The sequence below is a fragment of the Hylobates moloch genome, unplaced genomic scaffold (genome assembly GCF_009828535.3).
Source record: "Hylobates moloch isolate HMO894 unplaced genomic scaffold, HMol_V3 SCAFFOLD_7, whole genome shotgun sequence".
NCBI classification, from domain to species: domain Eukaryota; kingdom Metazoa; phylum Chordata; class Mammalia; order Primates; family Hylobatidae; genus Hylobates; species Hylobates moloch.
In genome coordinates, this window is record NW_026652282.1 from 118,820,663 (window position 1) to 118,847,514 (window position 26,852).

The 26,852-nt window shown below is 37.7% G+C and overlaps 1 protein-coding gene across 2 annotated transcripts in view; it reads right to left on the reverse strand.

Moving 5' to 3' along the window:
• FGF13 (fibroblast growth factor 13) overlaps positions 1–26,852 on the reverse strand; it is a 605,359-nt gene that overhangs the window by 2,883 nt on the left and 575,624 nt on the right. For both annotated transcript variants that reach the window (XM_032757733.2, XM_032757735.2), the window contains one exon: positions 1,440–1,638. In XM_032757733.2, the coding sequence (XP_032613624.1) occupies positions 1,440–1,638 (199 nt within the window). The remainder of the gene's footprint in view (positions 1–1,439; positions 1,639–26,852) is intronic.

Here is a 26,852-nt window from a genome sequence, read left to right on the forward strand (position 1 = left end):
TATCTCACTATTTCTTATATCCCTATCTTCCATAGCCTATTCTTGTCCCTCACCCTTTCTAATTTGCTATTAATCTGCTAATAATGATGGGAAAACTATAAGCAAAATTTGCTGAAATAATATGTTGGGCCCTTAGAGAGGACCCAAGGAGCTCTCTGGTAAGTGTTAAGTGTACACACATTTTTTTGTTTTGTTTTGTTTTTTGAGACGGAGTCTCGCTCTGTCTCCCAGGCTGGAGTAAAGTGGCGCGATCTCGGCTTACTGTAAGCTCCGCCTCCCAGGTTCATGCCATTCTCCGGACCTCGTGATCCGCCCGCCTCAGCCTCCCAAAGTGCTGGGATTACAGGCGTGAGCCACCGTGCCCAGCCGTGTACACACATTTTTAACAGCTATGTTTCTGCCCAGGCAACATTTTAGCATAATTTGGGGGTCTTGGCTGTCCTGAGTTAGCATGTAAGTTACTTCCACATAAGTAAAGTGTCACTGTATGTACATGCACTATGGAAAAATTCAAATCAGGAGAGCAAATGTTTTTGAGTGTTACAAAATGTAAGTTTTTAAAATAAATGTCTTAATGTGGAACAACTGTTTCATTTTCAAAAGTATTATTAAGGACTGCTTTAAATTACTATTTCTAAATGTTCAACATCACTAATCATCAGGGAAATGCAAATTAAAACCACAATGAGATAGCACCTTACTGCTGCAAGAATGGCTATAATTAAAATGTCAAACAACAACAGATGTTGGCATGGATGTGGTGAAAGGGAACACTTTTACAATGCTGGTGAGAATGTAAATTAGTACAACCACTATGGAAAACAGTATGGAGAATCCTTAAAGAACTAAAAGTGGCATTGGATCCAGCAATCTCACTCCCGGGTAGCTACTGAAAGGAAAATAAGTCATCATATGAAAAAGACAACTGCACAGGTATGTTTATAGCAGCACAATTCACAATTGCAAAAATATGGAACCAACTTAAGTGCCCATCAATCAACGAGTGGATAAAAAAATGTGGTATATATACACCATGGAATACTACTCAGCCATAAAAAGGAATGATATGATGTCTTTTGCAGCAACTTGGATGGGGCTGGAGGCCATTATTCGAAGTGAGGGAACTCAGGAATGGAAAGCCAAATATTGTATGTTCTCACTTAAGTGGGAGCTAAGCTATGAAGACATAAAGCATAAGCATGATATAATGGACTTTGGGAACTTGGTTGGGGGGAAGGTTGGGAGTGGGGTGAGGGATAAAACACTACATACTGGGTACAGTGTATACTGCTTGGGTGATGGGTGCACCAAAATTTCAGAAATCACCACTAAAGAGCTTGTCTATGTAACCAAAAACCACCTGTACCCCCAAAACTATTGAAATTTAATAAATAAATATTTAGTAGCATAATCCATAGTTCCCACAATATCAAATTTACCTTTCAGTGGTTTGGGCAGAAAATGAGCTGCAGGCTTGTTCTTCTTCACATGGTTGCCTTTCATGATCTCTCCTTCTTTGTTCAGACCCAGATACCACCCTCGGCCTGACTGCTGCTGACGGTATATCATTGATGAATATGTCACGTAATAATTTTCAAACACTGATTCTTTGAATTTGCACTCAGGTGTGAAAAGTTCCTGCAACAAAAGTAAATAAACAAAAGTTCAGTGTTTATAGCTATGAAGTTCCTGTAGGATCATGCGGTATTGCCTTTTAGGAGATTAAGACATACTTTGTAAAAGCTTGTGTGACTGGTGCTCTCATTTTAATAGTATAAACTATCATCATTGGAAACCATCAGACTATATATAACATTTAACATGATGCTTTAGAAAATGTCATAAGTGAAAGTGCTATTGATCAATGATTAGCTCTCTTTGTAATAGGTAATGGGAACATTAGAACAAGCCACATAAGTGAAATATATTGGACAACTACAAGGGCCAGGGATTGAAAAGACAAGCATAAAACTGACACATGGAGCTTTATTCCCTTCAGGGTTCAATATGAGAAAATAAACATTCGCTTCTTGTACTTAATTTTCATGGATTCTTGAATTATTATACACTATAGTTGTCAATTGCCTCAGGCTGAAATCTGTGTTACAATGCTTTCTGCCTATATTTCTAAAAGAATGCTACAAAGAAAGCCTACCTTTTAGTTTTAGGTAAACCAAATTGATTTTTTTTGGATCATTGGACCTTGACTTGAGACAGAAAGAAAAATTCCCCCCTCACCCCATCCTTGCCTTACAGTAACATTTACATGCAAATCAATACAAAAGCAAGGAATTTACAGCAATTTTACTAGCAGACATGATAGAGCAGCCCAGTGGACTTTGAACTCAGGAATATGGTTTTCTGTCATGCAGTTGGCCATTTTTACTTTAGACTGGATTTTTCAAATGAAGGGCTCCTGCCCTCAACAGACCATTTCAAGGAAACAAACAAAAAAAAACCAACAACAACAAAAAACCTTTTGTGTGTTTGAGTGTACACGTGTCTATGTGTACAATAAACAGCCATTAAAAATGATAATTTCTAAGCTAAATGAAATGAATAGTAGATTTGAATCTATAAGTAATCCATAGAGTAGCAAAGGGCCTACTTGGAGTGGAAGATTATTAGGAAAATGCTTACTGAGCTACATGTCATAGAGGCACCAATTAAACTGTCAGATTTTTGCTAATTTGCTGAGATGTTATCAGGAAAAACACTTGGTACTATCACCAAAAACATGTATACAAACAAATATTGCAAGCTTTCTGGGGCACTAGTCTTTTAAAAACAATGTCTCCATGGTTCTACCTTCCTTTATTTTCATATTGGATACCATTTTAAGCAATACACACTAGCTGAGCAGCAACATCTGAAGCCCTCTCAGTCACTTCAGCAAAGAGGGATATATTCCTCAGGCAAGGCAGCTTTTCTCTGAAATTTAAGCACTCAAGCAATTTCCTTTCCTTTTTTTCTGGGATTCTACAAACAGTGTTTCACACAGTAATCTGCCTAATCTCCCCCCACCTTCCCAATCTGGCTCCCAGAATGCACGAACTGAAGTATCTTTTGGGGTTATTTCAACCTAGGGGCGCACTCGATAGATATTCAGAGGATTCACACAAATTCAACCTAGCTCAAGAAGCAATGTACTTCTAAGGCAACTGTCACATGTTAGGAACCAAAATGTTCTATTTATGGGCTGTGAAAACTCCTCTTTGTAGGATTTCTCAACATAGAGAAAGCCAAGAAAGTACCAAGAAATTTGACTAGAAGTCTCCACATTTCCTTTAGTGATGAGGACAAGTACATAGAACGTTGCTGAAATTCTTTGGGAATTAAATCACTGTACGGAAAAAAATCATCATTGGAGAATGGATTTTCCTTTCATAAAGAATCAAACCATTTGAAAATAAATCTGGTGAAAAATGCATATGATCAAGGCAAATGATACCAATTAGCCACATAAACAATGTATGGCTGACTCCAGAATGGTGAGATGGGATCGTTGCATATTCTAAGTCAGGGTCCAAAAATGGGCTGCATTTAATGTCTTGTGTGATAGCAGCCTTCATTCATTCATTTAACGCACATTTTCTAAGGATCCATTATGTAGTTAGTTGGTGCTAAATATTCACAGGTAAGTAATATGTGGCCTCAGACAGCTTATCATATATTTGTAGGTATCAAGCATGTACACAAATGTCATAGATATAATGTGTGCTACCATAAGGAGAGAAAGGGAGGCTTACAGGAGGTACTGTATGAAAACAGAAAAAGCCAGACTTAATTCTGACTGAGGGACTAGAGAGGGATTCACAGAGAGGGTATCATTTTAGCCAAGCTTTTCAATACAGAAAACAGGGAAGAATAATAATTGAAGCACAGAGCCACATTTCCTCTACTTTTCCTGTGTTCCCTGTCTTAGTAATTGGAATCCACCATCCTGGCAGTTGCTCACTTAACACTTCAGAGGGCCTTTCATTTCATTCCTGTGCCCTCTAGTCCGTGATCCATGACCTTCACCTTCCATTCCCAATGCCACTGCTCTACTTTGCGCCTTATTACCTCTTCACTGGACTGCTGTCATAACATCCTAACTGGTTTCTTCTCTTCAGCTGGCAGGTTTGCTTTCCTAAAGCAAAGTTCCCTTCCTTGGGAAATTTTGATGATTTCACCTTGCCTATAGTAAAAACAACAAACAACTTGATGTAACATTTAAAAATTCTCCACAATTCAGTCACTACCATGCCTTCCAGCGTCATCTTCCAGTGTCATTCACCACAGAACCATGTGTGCCTTTGTGCTTTACTGATGCCATTCATTTCCTTTGCTTAGAATGCCATTCCTTTGTTTCTCTACCTACTGGCTTTCCTCTAATCCTCCAAGGCCTAGCTCAAATATGACTGTTTCCAGAATCACATATAATCTCTCCCAATCAGAACTGATTACACCTGTTATCTGTGCTCCCATAAACTCTATCTACATCTCTAGCATGGCCCTGTGACTCACACAACGGTATGATTAGCTCCAGATGGTAGGGAACTTGTCTTATTTTTTCCCCAATCTACCTTCCCCCAACAAAAATGACACGTTAGCACATGGCAGACCACTTGATTATTGTTTATATAATTTGAATTTCAGAGATTCCGATTTAAATATTGGAAATTCTAGGACTCAGAATTATCAACTAGTAAAAAGTCTGCAGGGAATTTCCTTAATACCATATCATGAAATCAGCTGTATGTAAAATGAGGCTGTCACTGCATGGACAGATTCTGCAAGTGTAATTTAGTATCTGTTAAGAATAACATGGCACCTACAACATCAGGAGAAAATCTTGGCAATTGTTACAACTATTGAAAAATGGCAAGGAAGGACTCAATGAACTAAATGCTCTGTCACATCCTGGCAATTTCTTAGTCATCACCACTAAATTTGGACTCAAAAACTCAGTAGAGAGGGAGAAAAATGAGGCCAAAAAAAGAATGTTGAAGCAACCAAAGGAGTGTTCTGTTCTCTGTGTATGACACTGTCATTTTATCCAGTGTTGAGTAGGCAGAACAGGCTTGATTTTTATCAAATGTGGAAAAATGTGAGCATCCCACCCAACACAGGCAGGTCCACCAAAAGGATACAGTTTCACCCCTATGTCTCTGCAGTGATTCATATGAATAATAGAAATTGGATTTGTCCAACCCACGAAATCCCTGTTCAAAGGAGACTAAGTAGATGTATGCCAAGGAACCAACCTACTTTGACTGATCTGGAGATGCTCACTAGTGCACTGGAAGAAGGTACCATAGCGGTCTTGACACATGAGAGGCACTAAATAAAGGCAGCAATCACTGTGTTCTGGATTTAACGGGCACTAGATAAATGTCTGCTATTGTCATGAATGCATGAATGAGTTAAAAAGATGTCATGCATTCCCTGCATAGTCACTGAGAAATTACTTGACATGAGTACAAAATAAAAGATGCTTTAAGTCTTATAACCTTTTATGTGTTGATTTCTCTTAAAAGAAATATATGTTTTGCATATCTATGTTTTTTCAGAAAAATAACAACTTTTTAGTTAATGAAGTAATGTCTCTAATATCTTTCCTCTGCATAATCATGTCTATTTCTCTTGCAATTCAATGTTTGTTTCTTCTCAGTGAATACTGAACCTTTTATTTAAGAAATTCATGGTGGCTCATGCCTGTAATCCCAGTACTTTGGGAGGCTGAGGTGGGCGAATCATGAGGTCAGGAGATCAAGAGCATCCTGACTAACACAGTGAAACCCTGTCTCTACTAAAAATACAAAAAAAATTAGCCGGGCATGGTGGTGGGCACCTGTAGTCCCAGCTACTCAGGAGGCTGAGGCAGGAGAATCGCTTGAACCCGGGAGGCAGAGGTTGCAGTGAGCCGAGATTGCACCACTGCACTCCAGCCTGGGCGACAGAGCGAGACTCCATCTCAATTAAAAAAAAAAAAAATTCGTATCAGTTAGTATCATTATAGTATAATGACAATATTTTGGATAAGGAATGAGGAATCTACAAGGAGCAGAATCTAATACTCCTTTTTACCAACGTACTCACGTGATTAAGGAGGAAATAATTCTTTGGAGGTTGAAATACCACTGACAAGAATAAAACATTTGAACTCTAAACATCACATCCATATAACATATTGGGGAATTGTTACAGCCACAGATGTTAATGATCAGCTGCCCTTCTCAGGGCATATTAAGACCTCCACACAGACTGTGAGAGGCAAGTGAAGAATGCATTAGTGCAACCAGTTATGTTGAATATATGCAAATAACCGCAAGACCCAAGGGTGTGCCAGAAAACATTTTTTCCCTTGAACAAAGGCTTGGGAGCAATATAAAGTGTTATTCTCTGTTACAGTCAGAAGAAGCAATAGTGGCCTGGCTTGCCCCTGGCACTGAGGGCGAAGTATGGACAAAGTGTAGTATCTCTTTGGCCTCCCGGAGCTGGAGCCAGATTAATAGGAGAGTGGGCTGTGATGATGGCTTCCCTGAATTGAGCCAAGTAAGGACCATGTCAGTCAGCAGATGGTGTGTAGCTATATCTTCAGTAGCCATACCAAAATGATGAGAGCTAAAATATCTGTATAACATTTATGTTGTTTCAGCGTCTTAAACACATCTCCAATACCAAAAGATACACACCAAGACTAAATGCCTTCCTGATTAAAATAAGTAATTTGGCAAACACAGGCCTTAATAACAGGTTTTTCATACTTTTTTTTCACCCTACTCTTGTATTTTCAGCTATAGTGCAACTGATAGGGTGGCACTGTTTCATGTGAGTCCGTATCTCAGCAGGATGGGAGGCTTTGAGGATTGCCATGCAGACTGTAAATGTTTCCCTTTAACACATTTCTCTCAAAAACATATTTTTTTTTTTTACATGGGCTGCACTGATTCCCTTGGATCTAGAGAGAACAACAGAGTGTACTGAAGTTGTCCATACATAAAATGGGAACAGTAAGTCCTCAGCCTGGCGAACAAAGCCTGTGATGGCAATGTTGCCAAGTGCACACATCCTGGTATAGATTAATGTGTCTCAATATATTTTGTTTAATTCACATGTAACATTTTTTAAAGCAAGAAGCATAGAACACAGAAAAACAGTTGATAGATATTATGAGTAGGCATTTAAAGAATGTTTCATAATGAACCTAGAAACACAGTTTCCTCTATTCAGTAGGTTTTATAAACCTATTTTAACTAATCTACCTTTTCCTTCTACATTCCCACCTCTCCCTTCTTCTCCTCTCTTCCAGTCACATTTTCAGTAGCCTGACCATCCAATTAATTGAACAATTACTGCCAATAGCAAGGGTCACTCTTCTAGTTCTGAGCCATGATCTGATGATAATTAATTTTCCAGATTAAAAGTTAGGTTATTTAAGCAGGTTTGACTTGTGTGCATCAATTATTCCCCAGCCTAATGAAATTAATATGCAGATTAAAATTAGATTTTCAACTTTGTTAAAAAACTTGAAACAACAGAATCTTAAAACATAAATCATGCCCATAGGGGTGACAATGTAACTACCTGTATTCTCTATACAGGCTTCCCCTCCACCAGTGATTTCAAAATCCAGGACTAATTATTATATTTAGGGCTTTGATGTTCTCTTCCAGGGTATATTTGATGTGAATGAACTTCATTATTACTGAGATCAAAGCATGGGAAGGGAGAGATTGAGGAAGAGGGAATCAATACTCACCCAGTGCACTGTAGCTAAGCAAAATTATTAATTCACGATAAACAATATGGATTGCTCACTCAGATATCTACTGGACTATTAGATACTTGAGGGCAGCTCCTAACATAAGGTCTGGCATACAGTAAATTATCAATACATACCTAGTGAAACAAATAAATTAAAAATAGAATATATGAAGAAACTTTGGAAGCTCCCTTGTATAAATCCAAAAAACGGTTAAATGTGGCACTACATTTTCCAATGAATAGACGACTATTTTAAAGTAGATACAGGCAAGTCAGAAACTTGCCTGTGAGGGCAGAAAAAGTAGGCGATCAAAGGAGGAAAGTGGCCTAGAGGTAAATTCAATTTTAAAACTGGAAAGGATGAGAGAAAGGGGAAGGAGGGGAGGTATGGAGAAAAGGGGGAGAGAGTGAGGGAGGGAAGCAGGGAGGGAGGGAGAAAAGGAGGAAGAGAATAGAGAATAACAAAAGCAAAACAATAATTAAGCAAAAATAAATTCCTAATAATCCTGACATAGGCAAGAACCTTATACTTCTGATCTTTTTGTCTGCAAATAGTTAAGTGTTTCAATTAAATTCTATTAGACTGATTTTTGTCAAATGGTGAAAAAAATCTACCAGTTCTGCTGATCTTACTGGTTGTTGTATGAGGATGCAATGAGATGATCTAGGGTGAAAGAAGCTCTGAATATTGTAAAGCTCCATAAACATGAAATGTGGGATTGCTTCTGATAATATAGGCCCAGAAATCAAGGCCAAATAAATAAATCCACTTTTCAAGATTCTTTTTCACTATGGAATCAATTTACATAAAAAAGGCCTGGCTATATGTGTTTTATTAACATGGAAGAATATAAATTCTGTCAAAAATTAGGGCTGTACATGAATTACACTTTGTGTTCAGCACTCTCCTCCAAGCTTGGTTCTCAGAGAACTGTTTTGCCTCCTTTCATTTTTCATTTCTGTCTGCAATAGGCTGAAATGGCTACAGTAATCCAAGCCATAGCACTAAAGAAATGCAGTGCTTAAAAAGGGCTTCATGAAATACCATGCCACAAAATGACTTAAAAATACACATGTTAATTAGCAACCATTTCTAAAGAAATGCAAATTGGAATTAAGAGTATGCACATTGGGACTATTTTTCCTCATATGGTTACACTGAATTCTTTACCAAGACTTTGTATATTCCTAGATATTTCATAGATATTTTAATTTACCTTATGTTGACCCCACAAAATATGTCAGCACAGTTTTGCTTTTTCTCCTTAGTTCTTCACAAACAAAAATAAGAAAAATATTCAGGAACCTGTCAACCAATGGCCTGTTGAAAACAGAACTAGGACTCAGATATGACCATATTTCAGCCCTGGAGTTGATTTAGTCCTCTATACTGAATTGTTCTGGATTTTCATATATTTCTGTAAAGCAATGTCATACAATGGATTATCCAGGCTCTCCATTCTTCCAAAACAATGTTTTATAAAACACACTGAAATAAGGTAGAAGTTAAAGAATGAGAGCAAACAAATACAATACATCCCTTCCAGAGGCTAAGACGGGTTATTTTTGTCATGATATAAAAATTACATGATCCAAACGCCTCACTCTCCTTCTAGCCTGGTCAGCAAATACATTTTGACATGGAAGTAGCTTGTTGAGACTCGTGACAAAGAAGAGAGATAGGCCATATGTCTTCAAGACTGTGTGACTGGCCCAAGACTGTGTTAGTCTGACCTTAACCTTGCAGAAGAATACAGATTGTTTAGGCAATCCAATTAGGTGGCAGAGGGCGTAATTCATTTTACATAAAATATGTTCTAGAGAGACTGTGTGAACTGCTGTATATTTTAAAACTTATTAGGGCATCTCACTGTTTCACAGAAATCTGTGGAATTTTTTTTTTCAAGTGGAGAACACTTCTCTAAGGTGAATAACCCCCTGAAAAACCCCCTATTAACCTGCTTATTATGTGTATTAATTCAGTATATTGGTTTATTAATGGCAGGGTTGATCTATGTGTTTTGAAAGGTGAATCAAATATCAGATATGATTTCTAAAAATAAACCTTCTAGTCTTTTAGCCATTCTCTGGACTTAATTTGTGCCTATTGGATACATATTCTCTGCTACTATGAAGCTTTCTAATTTGTGGCAGTCCTCTTCTCTGTACTGACTTCAGAGTGGGATCTAAATCCAGCTGCAAGAATATGAGTTCTGAAGTACATGTTATCAGGCGAACAAGCTTAGTAGGTTGTGTCTTTTTAAATAGCTGTTGCAAGCACTTGACTACAAATTCAAAGCTTAGGAGCTCTGAAAAATTTTCACAGAGATCCAACCAACTGTCATGCACAAGACAAAGGTCCTTTCCTCCTAGATGAATTGAAAAGCTCTGGCAAGGCCTATTAAAAATAAAATGATACCAAGGTGGGTGCATATTATATTCTTGTACCTCAGGATTTTTTTTTTCTTTTCTTTTCTTTTTTGAGACGGAGTCTCGTTCTGTTGCCCAGGCTAGAGTACAATGGCATGATCTTGGCTCGCTGCAACCTCCACCTCCCGGGTTCAAGGGATTCTCCTGCCTCAGCCTCCCAAGTAGCTGGGATTACAGGCAAGGGCCACCACGCCTGGCTAATTTTTGTATTTTTTTAGTAGAGGCGAGGTTTTACCATTTTGGCCGGGCTGGTCCCGAACTGACCTCAGGTGATCCGCCTGCCTTGGCCTCCCAAAGTGCCGGGATTACAGGCGTGAGCCACTGCACCTGGCCAGGAATTTTTGAGAATCATACTTTTGACACACATTGGATAGCAGCTCTGTTACATTTGGTAGGGTTTGTCTCTGAAGAAAAGTGTTACAGTAATTAGGAGTCTGCTTCTTGTGGTGGGGGGAGGGGGGAGGGATAGCATTAGGAGATATACCTAATGCCAAATGACGAGTTAATGGGTGCAGCACACCAACATGGCACATGTATACATATGTAACAAACCTGCACATTGTGCACATGTACCCTAAAACTTAAAGTATAATAATAAAATTAAAAAAAAAAACTTTGAAAGGAGACTTTCTTGAACAAGTAGGAAAGTAATGCTAGACAACAGCAACCGCTCAAATGGAAGTCACCAATGCATTCTTTCTGCTGCAAAACATAAAAGCTGGTGTCACAGGGCAAGGTGCAAAGGCCTCATCTATAAACCAAGGATTTGAATGGATGAGAATGGTGCTGCAGAGGACTATTAAACTGCTGCATCACATTACATCTGCAAATGACTGCTGAGGATAACAAGTGCTAAAGAGAGGAATCTTTTTTATGAAGAGTGCATTTCTACTCATCAGCCCCTTGAAAGGAGCTACATGAGAGGATGCTAGTGGCAGTCATTTGTCACAAATCTGAATGGAGGGAGCCAATTTATTCATTTGAGACCCAAATAGAATTAATTCTAATCTAGGATTTAATGAAAGCCTACTGTGTCCCAGGCACCGTGACAGCCCCCTTTGTAATATATAACAATCTGCTTTACTTTTGAAGGCACCTCTCAGTAATTACTTCCCTCTGGCCTGAGAGGAGAGTTCCTCCCACCTCACAGGTGAGAAAATCACAGCAACGGTGCCCTTAACAAGTCATTTTAAAAATAAACTCAATTGCAAGTGCACCTTTTCACCCACAGAGTAGCCACTGGGTAGACAATAGCTGTAATGTCAACTCCCTTCTAAATGCGCAACTTCAACGTTTGCTGAAGGCTCAGCCCTCCCTCCTATTTGTGTGCCCTGGCCCTTTTGAAGAGCTCAGCTCAAAGTTGCCTCTTCCACTTCCCAGTTTTCTGACGGTAGGCAATTCATGTGTTTTCTGATCCTGCATCTGCAAGATGGGGACAGCATCATGTGCTTCATAGGGAAGATCACAGAAGGCATGGGGAAGCAGTCAGCCTAAGTGGAAATGCTCAACAACTACCCGATCCCTTCCCTTCCTTTAACTTTCCATTTGCGTGATATATAAGAAAACGTAGTATTCTCCCCACCCTGCAACTTGAAATTGGTAAAAAAAAAAAAAAAAAAACTGGTGATTGTCAATAAAAACAAAGAAGAAAAGCACCTTTCCATTTCTGTGAGGGGCTAGTGCTACACATTAATTCTATGTGTGAGAAATGCTTACAGTAGTGATTCCTTTTCAAGGATGACAATTCATGAGCCTTTGATTTAGGGCTTAAAATATTCTAAGAATCTAATACTGGAATTACTATAATGTGTATCAGTGAGACCACATGATAATAAAGGGATTTGTGAAATAATTCCATATTAATAGGCCAGATGACATTTACACATCTCACTTTAATTACTATGCTACAAAACTACAATGTTATTATCTCACTTCTTTTGTTCCAAACCACTGTTTTACTAGTTCTGCTTTCATAATGTAGGTTACTAATAACAATAATGAAAAATATAACAGTACTTTAAGCAGTGCCTACATTTAAAGTTTTCTACAACTGCTTGAATAGTTATGGCATTCAAGTGACAAGTAAGGGACAGTTTAACAAAAGTAATGATAACAAAAGTAATGATTATAATGGCTTTTGGTAGACTTTTAAAAAATTCTCTAAAGAGCTTGTTTTAGAGTCAAAGAAATGAAAGCAGAGATGCTAATACACTGGAACCTGGCATTAACACTTTCTGCTGGAGAACTAATCCAGTGCAGGGAAGCAGCTCCTTCTAGAGGAAGCTGGGATCTGTTTACGGTAGCTGGTACTGGCATGTGATGTTTCTGGGGCTGCAAGACAGTGAAGATTCAGGAGCTCCAACTGATCCTGAGTTCCAGAGGGTAGGAAGAGGTCTGACACAGAGCAGAAGCCAAGCCAGGCAGCCTATCCCCTAGGCCACTTCTTTTTCCATTACAATGGGCAGCAGCATTCCATTTATCTTATATAAATCTGTCCACTTAACATTCTCCTAGATCATGGCATGAAAACTTCACTCTTCTATTGCAAAAATATTCACAACTGAGTTTGGGCACATGTTGGGTTTTTTATTTCCAGTGAACTTTACTCTAGAGGTATTCAGGAAATGACCCTAGAGCACCTTTACTGAAATTAGGCTTCTGCCTTTTCAGGTACAGATGCAGGTAACACATATAAGGAGATATATAAATTATTTAGTCAGATTCATGTGTGTGTATGTGTGCACTCACATGCATACATACATGAGAGAGGCAGAGCAAAACAAATACAAAGCAGAGAAAGACAACAGAGAATGAAAACACAGAAAGTTAAAAAAAAAATGGGCCATTTGCTTTCCCCAGTTCTATAAACCTGTGGACTTTGAGAAATATCCACCACCCTCACCCGTGAATGTTTAATGGGGAAGGCTGGAAAGTAAGTTGTCTCCCCTTTGCTGGGGAAGGCATCTCTTTACTGTCCAAACTCCCAGCTGTGCTCAGAGCTCAGGGTGAAATCCGATAGGCTGCCCAAAGTAAGTAAAGTTCTTCTGTAAAGTTAGTACCTATAGAGGAGCCAAATAGAGGAGTAAACATATTTCTTCCTGAAGATTTTCCTATGCTCAATGCACATCCATCTCTGGGGGAAAAAAAAAAAAAGGAAATCCAGGACTCTTGAGAAGTTCAAGATTAGTGCAAAGAAATCCTGTGAAAGCTCATTAAAACAAGACACTGTGAAATATGAATGTCACCATCATAAAGTAATCGCATTTTCACAAGGGATATATAATGCTTAGATGTGTAGCTGTGTTGCAGTGAACAGGACAACGGTTTCCTATTTATGACTAAACTGCCATCGCCTGTGATGCTGTTTATGATTATCACCTTATATTATGGCTCTGTAGAAACCACTGCGGTGAAGCCTGAATCCTAAAAATGCAATGCTTCACAGGAGTGTTTGGCCACGTATCTAGCTACAATTCATAACTGAGCCCCTAGTAGCTTAAATTAAATTTGGCTCGCCTTGTATTTCCTAGAATACTGCAACATTTTATATTAATATTTTAAAAGGATTTTGATGACATTAAATTTTGAAATTGGCAAATTACAGTTCTTTATCAAAATATGCAATTTAAATTTTCAAATATTTGTTACCTAAGTATCACTGTAGCTGAAAACACAACACAGTAATATAATATAAACTATGAGAATATATAAAAATGATGAATACTTCATAAGCTTTGTACAACCATTACCTATCTGAAGTAATGTTCAGTTCTATTTTCAACAATGTAGACTGTTAAAGTATTTGCATGAGAATGCAAAATGCATAAATTATCCCTGCAAGGAGCACTTAAAACTTAAGGTAATTATATAGCATAGAAGTGGTTTCAGATAACTCAAACAAAATAACAAATAATTCTACAGTCACCCTTTAAAATGATTACTATTCTGTGTTACCAGTGATCTTGATCATTTAAAAATCCCTCTTTACAATTACATTCACATGATCAATTCTTACTTTGTTCTTTTACCATCACCCTCTTACAGCTGGCTCTGAAAATTTGCATGCTATAAAAACTGAACTAGTCAGCTAGTAGAGATGAATCCTACAGTTATATTCATGCTGTGAACAGAACCGTAACACTCCCTTAATATATCTTATCATTGCACTTTTATACTAAGCGTGCATCCAAATCAAGTCCTATTTTTTACATTCCTCCTGCTCAAAATCTTTTAATGGCTCTCTGCTGCCTACAGGATAAAATCTAAACTCCCTGGCCGGGCGTTCAAGGCCCTCCACAATCTGGCACCTGCTCTCCTACAACTCTAGCATAAGATTCCTCAACTCAAGCCAGACTGGAGAAATAAGTCCAGGATGAAAAGTAGGAGATATTTTTTTCTTATGAATGGAAAAATATCTCCTACAAACCAATTACTGTGCTTCAAGGGTAAGATATTCTCTGTGGGTAGAGAGAGAATCATTAGGTCACAAGGAGTATGTAACTAATTCCTCCTAAATCTCTTTCTTATGTTCTGCAGTATTATTTTTTTTAAATCCTGAAAAATGACTTGCAGTTCTCGAACATCCCAGTTGTCTCATGTCATGCTTCCTCACACTGTGATTTAGCAGGCAGTGCACTTGTACAAGGCTGCCACTATGCCACGCAATTCTTTGGGGCCACTTGATAATAATAGGCACCTCTGCTTTTCACAGCGCAGAGAAAAAGAATCAAACGTCAGCATGTCAGAAACCTCCAGGCTCAGCTTTGACAGGAATGCAAATGCACTTTACCATTGATTATTTCTGAAGACTTTTCACAGCATCAAGGAAGAGGATAATGAAGTTGTATCTGAACAGAAGGAAGCTAAATTATTTATCTCATACTAATTTTTACCAGATGGCTGGTGAAGAAAAATCTATATTGGCAAATATGTTGTATATATTACCTTAAAGATAATCAAGGGGGCTAAAACTTTAAATGTCCACAATATATTTGCATTTAGTCTTAGCGCTCACATTGATTTCATGCACAGGTTCTTCTGAGTGCACGTGATTGGTATACAATAAATTGTTATCACCAAGTCATTATAAGTTGCATCATCTATTCATGAATCACATCAGCAATTGGATTGCTTCTAATTTTTAAACTCTCAGATAAAATACACTTGGTATGTCGTTACATGATGATGGCTACTATATCCCTCAACATCAGGAGGATACAAACAACACTCCTTCCCCAAGAGAAAGAGAATATTGCCCTTCAGTTGAGAACACAGTTCTCAGAATCAAACTCCCTCACAAAGCTTCAGGCAGAACTGGTTAAATGCTGACTTCCAACTAAAATAAACACAGTTGATGGAAAGGTGATGGCTGTAAGGGAGACAGGGTGTACCAGATATACATTCTTTTCCTCTCCTGCCCAAGTTATGTCTCTGGGGTAGGGTTGCATGCACTCCACATCTGATTCTTCCCTCCCCAGCCCTGTCATGGATCCATTTGCTCTGCTTTGAAGCTCACTACTGGGGAAAGGAGACATAGACTTGTTCTTTGATTGACTCTCAAATGCCAGTTGCTCAGGAAAGAAGACATTCAATTATGTGTGCTGGTTTATATCAAATAAAACATTTTCAGATGAGCCTAGCTATTCTATTCTGTTCTCTAGGTAAAGCAGGTATAAGTTCTGGTTCCAGAAAGAAAGTGGTTTGTGTAAAGAATCACAATGCATGATTTCCCTAGACAGTCAGAACTCTCTGAACAACATCTTCATATAATGTTTGTTGTTTAGCAGAATGTGTGGTATCACCTCTGGCTGACTTATGAAGACCATTTTTTCTATATGCCATTTAATGAAGAGTTTACTCATTCAATTCAACAAAGAATTCTGTTTGTTTTTTTTTTTGTTTTTTTTTTTTTTTTTTTGAGACGGAGTCTTGCTCTGTCGCCCAGGCTGGAGTGCAGTGGCGCGATCTCAGCTCACTGCAAGCTCCGCCTCCCGGGTTCACGCCATTCTCCTGCCTCAGCCTCTCCGAGTAGCTGGGACTACAGGCGCCCGCCACCACGCCCGGCTAATTTTTTGTATTTTTTAGTAGAGACGGGGTTTCACCGTGGTCTCGATCTCCTGACCTCGTGATCCGCCCGCCTTGGCCTCCCAAAGTGCTGGGATTACAAGCGTGAGCCACCGCGCCCAGCCCAATTCAACAAAGAATTCTTAAGTGCCTATCACATGCACTAGTTTTCCTAAACTAGATTCTGACAACCATGGTGCTTAGCACTTTTGGAACAGCATGTGCCTTCTCTAGACAGTTGTCCAAAGAGCACTTCCCAGGTCTCAGCCTGAACTCATGAAGTATCCTAAAGCGTATTCTTACAGCAAGAAGACGACAGATCAAAACTGAGTTCTATAGTCTACACTGGCCAAGCAAGATATAACTCTACTTTGCATGAATCTCTTCCTACTAGAATAACCTACTTGAGCATTTATTCCATTCCAAAAGGATTCATTTGGTAAATTCATGTTATAGTTAAGTATTCTATTATCATTAGAAGTGGCAGCAGCTAATTGCTTAGCAATCTCTAAAAAAAAAAAAATGTGATTATCCTAGATCAAGGAATAGATTAAAATTGAAATAGCTTATGTTGAAACCTAAAACCAGATCTTTCAGAATCACATTTCAGAATGACCCAAGATGCCACCATGACAGTACCTACAAGAACATACAAGTTGTACATGCTATGACTAGCCAAATATGAGTCAATTAATCATAGTGAACTATAAACAATACTGTACATTCTATGCCAATATAAGATATTAAGATTCAATTTTTTCTTTCTCTTTTTAGTTTACACATAATAATTGTACATATTAATGGGATACAGAGTGATGTTTCGATACATGTGTACAAGGTGTAATGATCATATCAGGATAATTAGCATATCCATCACCTCAAACATTCATCATTTCTTCGTGTTGTGACCATTCAAAAATCCTCTCTTCTAGCTTTTTGAAACTATATAATAAATTATAGTTAACCATATTCACCCTTTACTGCTGCACAACACCAGAATTCATTCCTCTTATCTAGCTGTAATTTTGTATAAGGCGGCTCCATTTTTAAATCACCTTTCTGCACAGTAAGATTGCTTCAATCATGAGAAACAACAAGCTACGAAACACACTTTGGTGTCACTGAAGTTATACTCTATGCAATTCAGATCTACTGAAGGAATGTTTACAGAAGCTGGATATTTGCTGAAAACCGTAGGGAGGAGGAAGGAACAGGGGAACCATAAGCCAAGTGACCAGAATAAAAGATAGTATGAAGACTCTGAGTAAACACTAACAGAGTTTCAAATCTCATAGCGTTGGGGTAAGCTCTACAGACTATACTTAGTTGCCAGGGACTTCACTAATTTTCCAGCATTTGAAGGAAATAGGAGTAGACAAATTTAGCAGGTATGAAGCCATTAGAATAGGGATGTTTAACTCTGTGCAAGCACATCAAATTATGTGTACAACTCTGACAAAAAAGCAAAGAGATGGGTGTGTGACAGGAAGTGACAGGAAGACAGACATACACATAAGCAGTGAAAATAATTTCAGACTACACATTTGTTTTCTTAGCAATATTAACTCTCCACTCTTTAAGTATTCTCAATATTTAGCCACAGTTGCTCACTGTATTCTGAATACATAATAATAGATTTGATTTTTCCTGAGCCTGAGTCACAGCCTGGTAGTAAATTAGGTGCTTAGGAAGGTACTTTATTTCCTTGAGGCCACTGAGCCATCATTTAGGGTGTAATATGCTTGCCTTGGTTTATGAAGATGCTCCTGACTCACTTCAGTGGGAGTTGTTTTTGCTGCACTGCTGATAGCTGAGTTAAGTGAGCATACTCATTATTTTCTTTGTGCAGTGTAGATGGGATGGGCTGAGCTAATTATACTTTCTTGCCAATTCCATTCTGACCTACAGAGCAAATGTCCACAATGTTTTGTTAAAATCTGAGGTTCATTCTTTGTCTGTGGAACAAAGCAAAGTCAGTGAGTCCACATGGGGTAGAGGGAATATCGTGGACTCCTTGATAGCATTCCCTAATTCACTCTGTTAGTTGGCCACTAGTACCATGTAAACTATACATGTAGTATAACATTAATTTACAATATAAAGCAGATCATGTCATTCTTCTACTCTATACCTCCCAATAGCGTCTCATTTCACTCAGAGTAAAAGACAAAGTCCCTGACTTGGCCTATGAGATCATCTGTGCTCTTATGTATCATTTGTCCTCTTTTTTTCATTGTATATGTCACACTGGCTTCCAAGCTTGTCCCTTTAATATGCTAAGCATATCCCCACCTCTGACTCTTTGAACTGGCTTACACCTCTGCCTTGAATAATTTTCCTCCAGATATCCGCCTGAACCTTCCCCTCTCATCCTTCAAATACCACCTCAACAGAGAGGCTTTCCCTGACCATCCTATATAAAAGAGAAACCCTTATCTCTCTGCACTCTCTATCCCTCTAACCCTTCTTGCTTATTCTCCAAAGAAAACTATATTTGTTTAAAGTCTGTCTACCCTCTCTATAATATGAGCTCCCTGTGGACAAGGATTATGTTTTGCTCATCGCTGTACTCCAGTGTTTGGAACAGTACATGGTACTCTATTCCTGACATAAAAATTTACTGAATTAAGGGATAGATGAATCCTGGTAGCCCGGTACAGTGAAGGGACAAATTATTCCAAATTATTAAGGTCTTTGCATAATTATTAAACAATTAGACCTGTCATAAAACATTTAGGACCCTACTGAGGTGCAGTTCTCGGGACTTTAATTTTCACTGCTGTTATGAACTGCATTACAATTATAAATCAGCATCTCTACCCAAAGAAACAAAATAAACCTTTATGAATACTCTTTTGAGCTAAACATGAAAGGCTATTCACAAAAAAGGTAGGGCAAGATGAAAGGAAACAGCTAAAGAGAATACCTTTGAAAAGTGTGCCAACAGGTAATTAATCATTAAAAGCAGCAAATCCTGATGGCTAGTAAATTTCAAGGACTTATCCTAGTAATATATGAAAGTGAAATCTTCTCGACAAATCAGAAATGCCAACTCCTTGTATTGAACCAAACAACAAATGAAGAATACATCTTTCCAAAGAAAATTCTGTAATTTTGATGATTTAATTAAAATACATTGCAGATAACAGATTGAACATTAAAACATCGAAAGCAGGTTAGCCAGGGACCTAGTATTTATCGCTGATGTTTCATGGGGGCTTAACACCTGATCTCACTCATGCTTAAATTGCTCTTTGTAGAATATGGGCATCTCAGGCTGAGCACATATAGTACAGATGGGTCCATGGTTCATTCTTTTTGCCATGGACCACAATTTCTCTTCAATTTACCAAAACAAAGATAATAATTTTTTTAGAAAGAGAAATATTAACCAAATACATGCCACAACTTGCTAAGTAAGTACAATGGGATACAAAAATCTATCACTTCAGTGCCACGCTTCCAATGTTGTTTAGAGAAGCAAATGATTTGAAAGGAAGCATAGTGAAGGAAAAAGAAAAAAAGAATGATTAAGTTAATTATTAGTAATTATTAAAATTAAATAAAAAGTTAATAAATTTTTAATTAAAAATTAATTAAAAATGGAATTAAAAGTGATTAAATTATAAATTACACTTTGCACAAGTGTTTTATCAACAGCAATAAACACAAAATCTATCTTTATTCTACTCACTGGCAAGTAGGTACATCAGGACTCCATCATAGTGTGCCTTGCTAATAAGTGAACTCAGAAGTAACGTATCTAATCAAATACCTGGGATGGCTTAGCCAGGAGCCAAGGTTCAGGGCCCTGACCTAAGAGCAGTGAAGAGGTTTAGCTGAATTCCCTGCAAGATAGTCTCTTTTGTATATAAACTAACAGACTAGATACTGGACTCAAAATAAAAGTAAGGCAACAAGCACAATAGGCCCTTTAGTCGCTCCTTTCATGGAAACTGGTTTTTAAGACATGCCCACTACAATCAACTGTCTTGGCTTGCTGATTTTGGCACACTGGGAAAAGGAAAAATGTATAAGGGGTGATTACATGCCTTTAAAAAAATCTGAACTAATGGCAAATAGCGTCCCAGATTGGTGTGCTGTACACTCTTGTTCTTCACTTTACATTCTGTATTAAGGAAGCTTTGCATTTGCATACTGGTTGAGTTTTTAAGTCAGTAAGTTGCAGAACAATAATTAGAACCCAGTTGGGTCTAACTTAGTAACTTTGGGCAAGTAATGTTACCTCCAAGCCTCAGTTTCCTCATCTTTAAAATGGGGAAAATATAGTACATTCTCCATAAAGTTGTTAGGAGGATAAAATAAGTTAAGATTTGTAAAGGGCCACCCAGCCTATAATAAGGAATACAATTTCCTAAAGCAGAAGTTTATAAATTGAGGAATGAATGGCAGTATTTTAGAATGTTTGCATTCATATAAAACAATTACTTCATGCCTGAATAAAATAGCATAGTAATGGCTGCCCCTATGTATAAACCAAAACAGGACTAACAATCAATTAGTGTCTATAGTCAGCATCAAATCTGCTTCAAGGTGAGTGATTTAGGCTTTTGGTTTTCAAAATGGGGTGATGGGCTGGGCATGGTGGCTCATGCCAGTAATCCCAACACTTTTGGGAGGCTGAGGTGGGCGGATCGCTTGAGGTCAGGAGTTCAAGACCAGCCTGGCTAACATAGTAAAACCCCATCTCTACTAAAAATACAAAAATCATCTGGGCGTGGTGGCACTCACCTGTAATCCAAGCTACTTGGGAGGCTGAGGCAGGAGAATCGCTTGAACCCAGGAGGCGGAGGTTGCAATGAGCTGGGATTGCACCACTGCACCCCAGCCTGGGTGACAGAGTGAAACTCCGGCTCAAAAATACATACATACATACGTATATACATAAATAGCGGGGTGATGGCAGGTAATGAAATTCTGTGACCTCATTTTTTTTGGTAAACTTTGTTTTTCTTTCTGTACTTCATCAGTCATCCTTAGAGCATAGGTTAGAATCCTCCAACTTGAAGAATTTAAACCCTATTTCTAAATATCTGGCTAAGAAATCCCCAGGAGATTTCTCTGCAAGTGCTTTTCCACTCCTCTGCTCTTCCATAGCTTTTGAGGAGTGAGGCTGCTCCTCCTATTGCCAGGAAATGAATTCCAAGAGCTTAAATGTTGATAGTGACCACGTAAAAATGCATTTCATTCTAGTGTACCTTCTTCTTGTCTACATAGTAGTTCCTAGGTTTTTCTTGTTGTTTTGTTAATACCCTCATCTAAAATATTGTCAAACTGTTGCTCTGCAACAGTAATCTATGCCTGGTAGTCTTCATTTGGGAGTGGCCGTATCATAGAAAGAGGGAAACCCAGAGTATCCACTGGCTTTTAATTCAATGTCTGTTCAATATCTGTTTCTCCCATTTAACGATAAGCTCAGATAAGGCAGAGGAAGTTTTTGGCAAGTATCAGACAATCAGTGGATTATTGTTGAGTGAATAAATGTTTGGATGGATGAAGGGATAGAAATATATAATGTAGGAAGCTATCTTGACGATGGTAGAAGGAGTAAATATAAAAGGGTCAAAAATAGATTTATTCAGAATCTTGCTAATTGGTTAAAGAAAAACAGAAGTTTAGATTGTGTATATAATTTGGTGAGACTATTGATAACAGGTAGACAAAGTAAAAAGTGAGAGAGGGTTAAGATGTGCTAAGGAGGGGCTACCAGGGTTGATGAATGTGGGTGACAGTTACTTGAGAGCTGAAGTGCCTTTTCGAAGCTGCTACTCTAAGCAGATTTTAGCCAATCAGTAATGATACTAAATAATGATGGTAAAATAATAATTTATTATGCAATCAAATAATTTTAATTAATATCAAAGTGCTATTATGTTACATCCATCCTGAGATTAGTATTTGGAGCATAATTGCTAATATTAATGCTTGGCATCTATTCATAGAAAATATGTTGATTATGCTAACCCTATGGTTTCAGAGGGTAACTGGAGAATGCATACCTTCTTTGGGGACTACTCTTACTCTGTAGGAATAAGTCAGAACCTGTGATACTAGGATACTTTTCATTCATTAATTAATTCAATAAACACTTACTGAACACCTACTACATGCATGAAAAGTGTAGACACTATGCTGAAGCCCTAGGGATACTACAGTGAACAAGTCACAGCTATTTCCTGCTTTTTCAGAATTTATAGTCTGGTTAGAGAAACAGGAAGGATAAATGTTGCAAGTATTGTTTGGCAAGGTGAGTACCAAAGTAGGAGTAATCATAGTGCACTATAGGAACTTTGAGAACACATGGTGCTCTAGTCAGAGAAGGAGCTGCTGTTTAGTAAGAGCATCCTAGACTGAGGTATAACAGTCATTTTAGCCTGAGGGCCACTAGAGAGGCTCAGTCATAATAATAGATATTTGATAATAGAAATAGCTGACATTTATTCAACACGTATAGCATGTCAGTAATGTGTACAGGACTTTACATACATTATCATAGGGAATACGATGGCATAGCATATGTAAATCCTGTAGGTGTTAGGGGGGAATAGCAGAGTTGCCTTGGGAAATTGTCTAAGGCTTTCTCTAGGCTGCAGCAGCTCCTCAAAGCTGATAGCAATAGCAAATAAGAACAATCCTGTCACAGTATCTCTTGGTTGGCAAGGAGTTCAACTGAGCTTATTGGAGGAGGAGACCATAGCACCTTGGGGGGTTCATGATAACCAGTGAATGATAAGACTTGGTATAATATTTCATATTGCCAATCACTAGAAGCATATGGGTTGGGTTTAACACTAAAAAATCTTCTGGCAGACGCCAGTAGGTTATTAGCTTAATGCTGGTGGGTTAAAGTGTCAGAAAAGTAGGCGGCACAACCTCCTTTTCAATCTTCTAGGTAGGTACTACTAAAGTGTGAAACAAATGGCAGGCAGACACCTCCTCAAAAAATAGACACAATGTCCAAAAAACAGAGAAGGCTGAAAGATACTAATTTGAGAACATTATGAGGCATCTTAACCAGGGAAATGCTACACATAGAAAGGAACAAAATACCAGCTATGGACATCATTAAGGCCTAACTTTTCAATCAGACTGATAGCACTGAATGAAATAATCTGTTATATTTAATAACCCTTGCTAAAGCTTTTCAGAAATCATGATGGCATTTCATAGATCACCCCTGTGCACTCTGAGCTCAATTCTCAATTATTGGTAAAATGACTCCTACATATTATTCTCCTTGACCTTGTTCTTTAGGAATTATTGGAAATCAATTTTAGAAAAAAAAAGCTAATTAATTGGCATATATTTATTGATTGCCTATGGGCAGGGTAATGTACTAGGTTCTTGGAAATGAATGAAAATATTTAGCTGAATCTTTAATTTTGATCCTCTGAGGTCCCATTTGTCATGAATAAACACAACCCACTAACTTAAGAATTAGGTGTTTATGTGACTCCATCTATTATTAAAATAACATTAATCACCATGTTATTCAATTATCTTATTAGAACTGCAAAGAGAACTACCTTTAGCAATTAGTGACTTCCTACAGACACAAGCATTTAAATATGGGCATTTGCCTTTAGCCCTAAAGAGCCAATATTAGGAGCTTTTGCCTCAAGCCACATGGGTATGCATAAACTATTTGAAACTATTTTGAAATTTTGACACAATATTATACAATCATATTGCATGTGATGATGGAACTACATTGCCTACTTTTATTATCTCAATTTTCCACTTAATGGCTTTGGCTATATACTTAAGGAAACCAAATCTTTTACTGACTACTGGGCTTTATGAAGGATTATTCTGGTAATCCACACTTGATCTTAGCCAAAAGGCCGAGAAGCAATTATTCTGGTAATCCAAAACCAAAATTCAGATTCTGCCTGCTAGAAATAAAAACAACCAATTCCCAGTATGATTACTACACTGATGTCAGAAATCACAATCTGAAATATGTCATTGATGTAGATCTTTGATAATTATGTTTCTTCCTCCATTACTACATAGGACAGCAGAGAATTCTAATAAAGATCTTGCCTTATAGATTTGCTTCTGATTTTTAAAGTGACTGTGTTCAAGTTACTAAATCAAATATTTATTATGCTTAACTGGTTGTTTTCTTTTATTGAGGATCAGTCATGAAAGTGGAAACTATGAAATAAGCTTCCACTGTAATGGCAGAACCTTACGGAAACAAAGCCAACAAGTGAAGTTGAGCAGTTAGCTTTCACCAGGACTACAATATTTGTGTTCAGGAGGGAAGGATGTTTTTCTATGATACAAAGAAAATAACTTTTCTGCACTCAAGTAATTTTCCCAAGTAATTTTCAGAATGAGCAAAAAATGTGAGACTGTCAAAACAGACAAGTTTCCTTTAAATAAAGGTGTAAGCAAATACAACCAGCAATTAATAACAGAAAGTGCCTTCACTACAACAGCTATCAGCTAGACTACATAGCGCATGAAAGAAACTAATCCTTAAAACCTCTTTTCTTTTGTATGAATACTTAAATGAAAGCAACTAGTTAAGCCAATGATTCTAATTGGACTTTTTAAAGTAAACATTTTTATTTATTTAGACTAGGTATATAAGTCAAAAGTTACAATTATGACAAATTTAAATTCAATCTATGAATGCAAAAGAATAATCATTCTTATATAATAGTACAGAAAATAACTTTTCAGTTTGTCTGAAAAACATTTGAACATTCGAGTGTTGGGAGTAGCTTAAGGTCAAGACCAGTTACATTCTTTTATATCTAGGAATTCTAATGGAGAGGAATCTTTGGATCGGTCACTGGTTTAAAGATGACCCTTACTAAAGTCCGGCAAATGCTTTGAGCCTTGAGTTTCAAAATTTATACAACAGAAAGAATGATACTGACCTTTCTCATTTACAAGTTAAGGGATGATAAATATTATTTCTACTAGGCTACATAATCATAGCTTGATTTTATTCTCAAACTTGTCTTTAAGAAGAATTTTTAAGTGTAAGTCCTCATCTCTTGCCTATTCTGACAAATACCTCAAATTGAAAAACATTCGCCTCTATCACCTGTATAAGTCAAAATATGGAATCTTATCTCAAGCTGATGGTGGAAATACTGGCTTGCTTTTTCTATCAATCTTACATAATCTTGAAAGTTGATCTTCTTATCTCTCTAATCCTTCTGAAATGTGAAGGACACGAGTAATGACTTGAAAAAATGAATGACAGATCTGAACCATCACATTAATACCTTCTAAAGCAATGAGCTAAAAATGTTCTAGAAAGATATTTTTTAATTAAGTAAGGCTAGGTGCAGTGGTGCATGCCTATAGTCCCAGCTACTCAAGAGGCTGAGGCAGGGCGATCACTTGAGCCCAGGAGCTGGAGTCCAGTCTGGACAACATAGCAACAACCTGCCTCTAAAATAATTAAGTATAAAAATGAACATTATGTGCAAATCAAAACCACAATGAGATACCATCTCACGCCAGTTAGAATGGCGATCATTAAAAATTCAGGAAACAGCAGATGCTGGAGAGGATGTGGAGAAATAGGAATGCTTTCACACTGTTGGTGGGTGTGTAAATTAGTTCAACCATTGTGAAAGACAGTGTGGCCATTCCTCAAGGATCTAGAACCAGAAATACCATTTGACCCACCAATCCCATTACTGGGTATATACTCAAAGGATTATAAATCATTCTACTATAAAGACACACGCACATGTATGTTTATTGCAGTACTATTCACAATAGCAAAGACTTGGAACCAACTCAAATGCCTATCAATGATAGACTGGATGAAGAAAATGTCGCACATATACACCATGGAATACCATGCAGCCATAAAAAAGAATGCGTTCATGTCCTTTGCAGGGACATAGATGAAGCTGGAAATCATCATTCGCAGCAAACTAACACAGGAACAGAAAACCAACCACCACAAGTTCTCACTCATAAGTGGGAGTTAAACAGTGAGAACACATGGACACAGGAAGGGGAACATCACACACTGGGGCCTGTCGGCAGGTGGGGGGCAAGGGGAGGGAGAGCTTTAGGACAAATAGCTAATGCATGTGGGGCTTAAAACCTAGATGACGAGTTGATGGGTGCAGCAAACCACCATGGCACATGTATAACTATGTAACAAGCCTGCACATTCTGCACATGTATCCCAGAAGTTAAAGTATAATTTTTTTTAAAAAATGGACATTATAAACATAACCATTCTTCATGGTCTTATAAGCTATGTACTTAGTTGCTAATTTAATGCATGCTTGAAGTGTTCATTTCTAAATAAAGGTTTCATATAGGTTATTAATTCAACATTGGTGAGATGAAATAAAATGTATTTCCAATTCAATCTGTAAAAGGAACTTACTCCTCGAGAAGTGAAATGTTGTAGCCTTTCCTGACAGCCCTGTGGGTGGCAAACAAGTCATAGTCTTTTTTTCCTTTTGCCCAGCTGTATATTTTGTTAAAATAATTTACACTTTGCCTAGCAAGGCAAACCAATGATTTGGAGTGCCCTTCTTAGAAATTCTCATGACACACATTTAATTTTTTTTTTTTTTTTTTTTTTTTTTTTT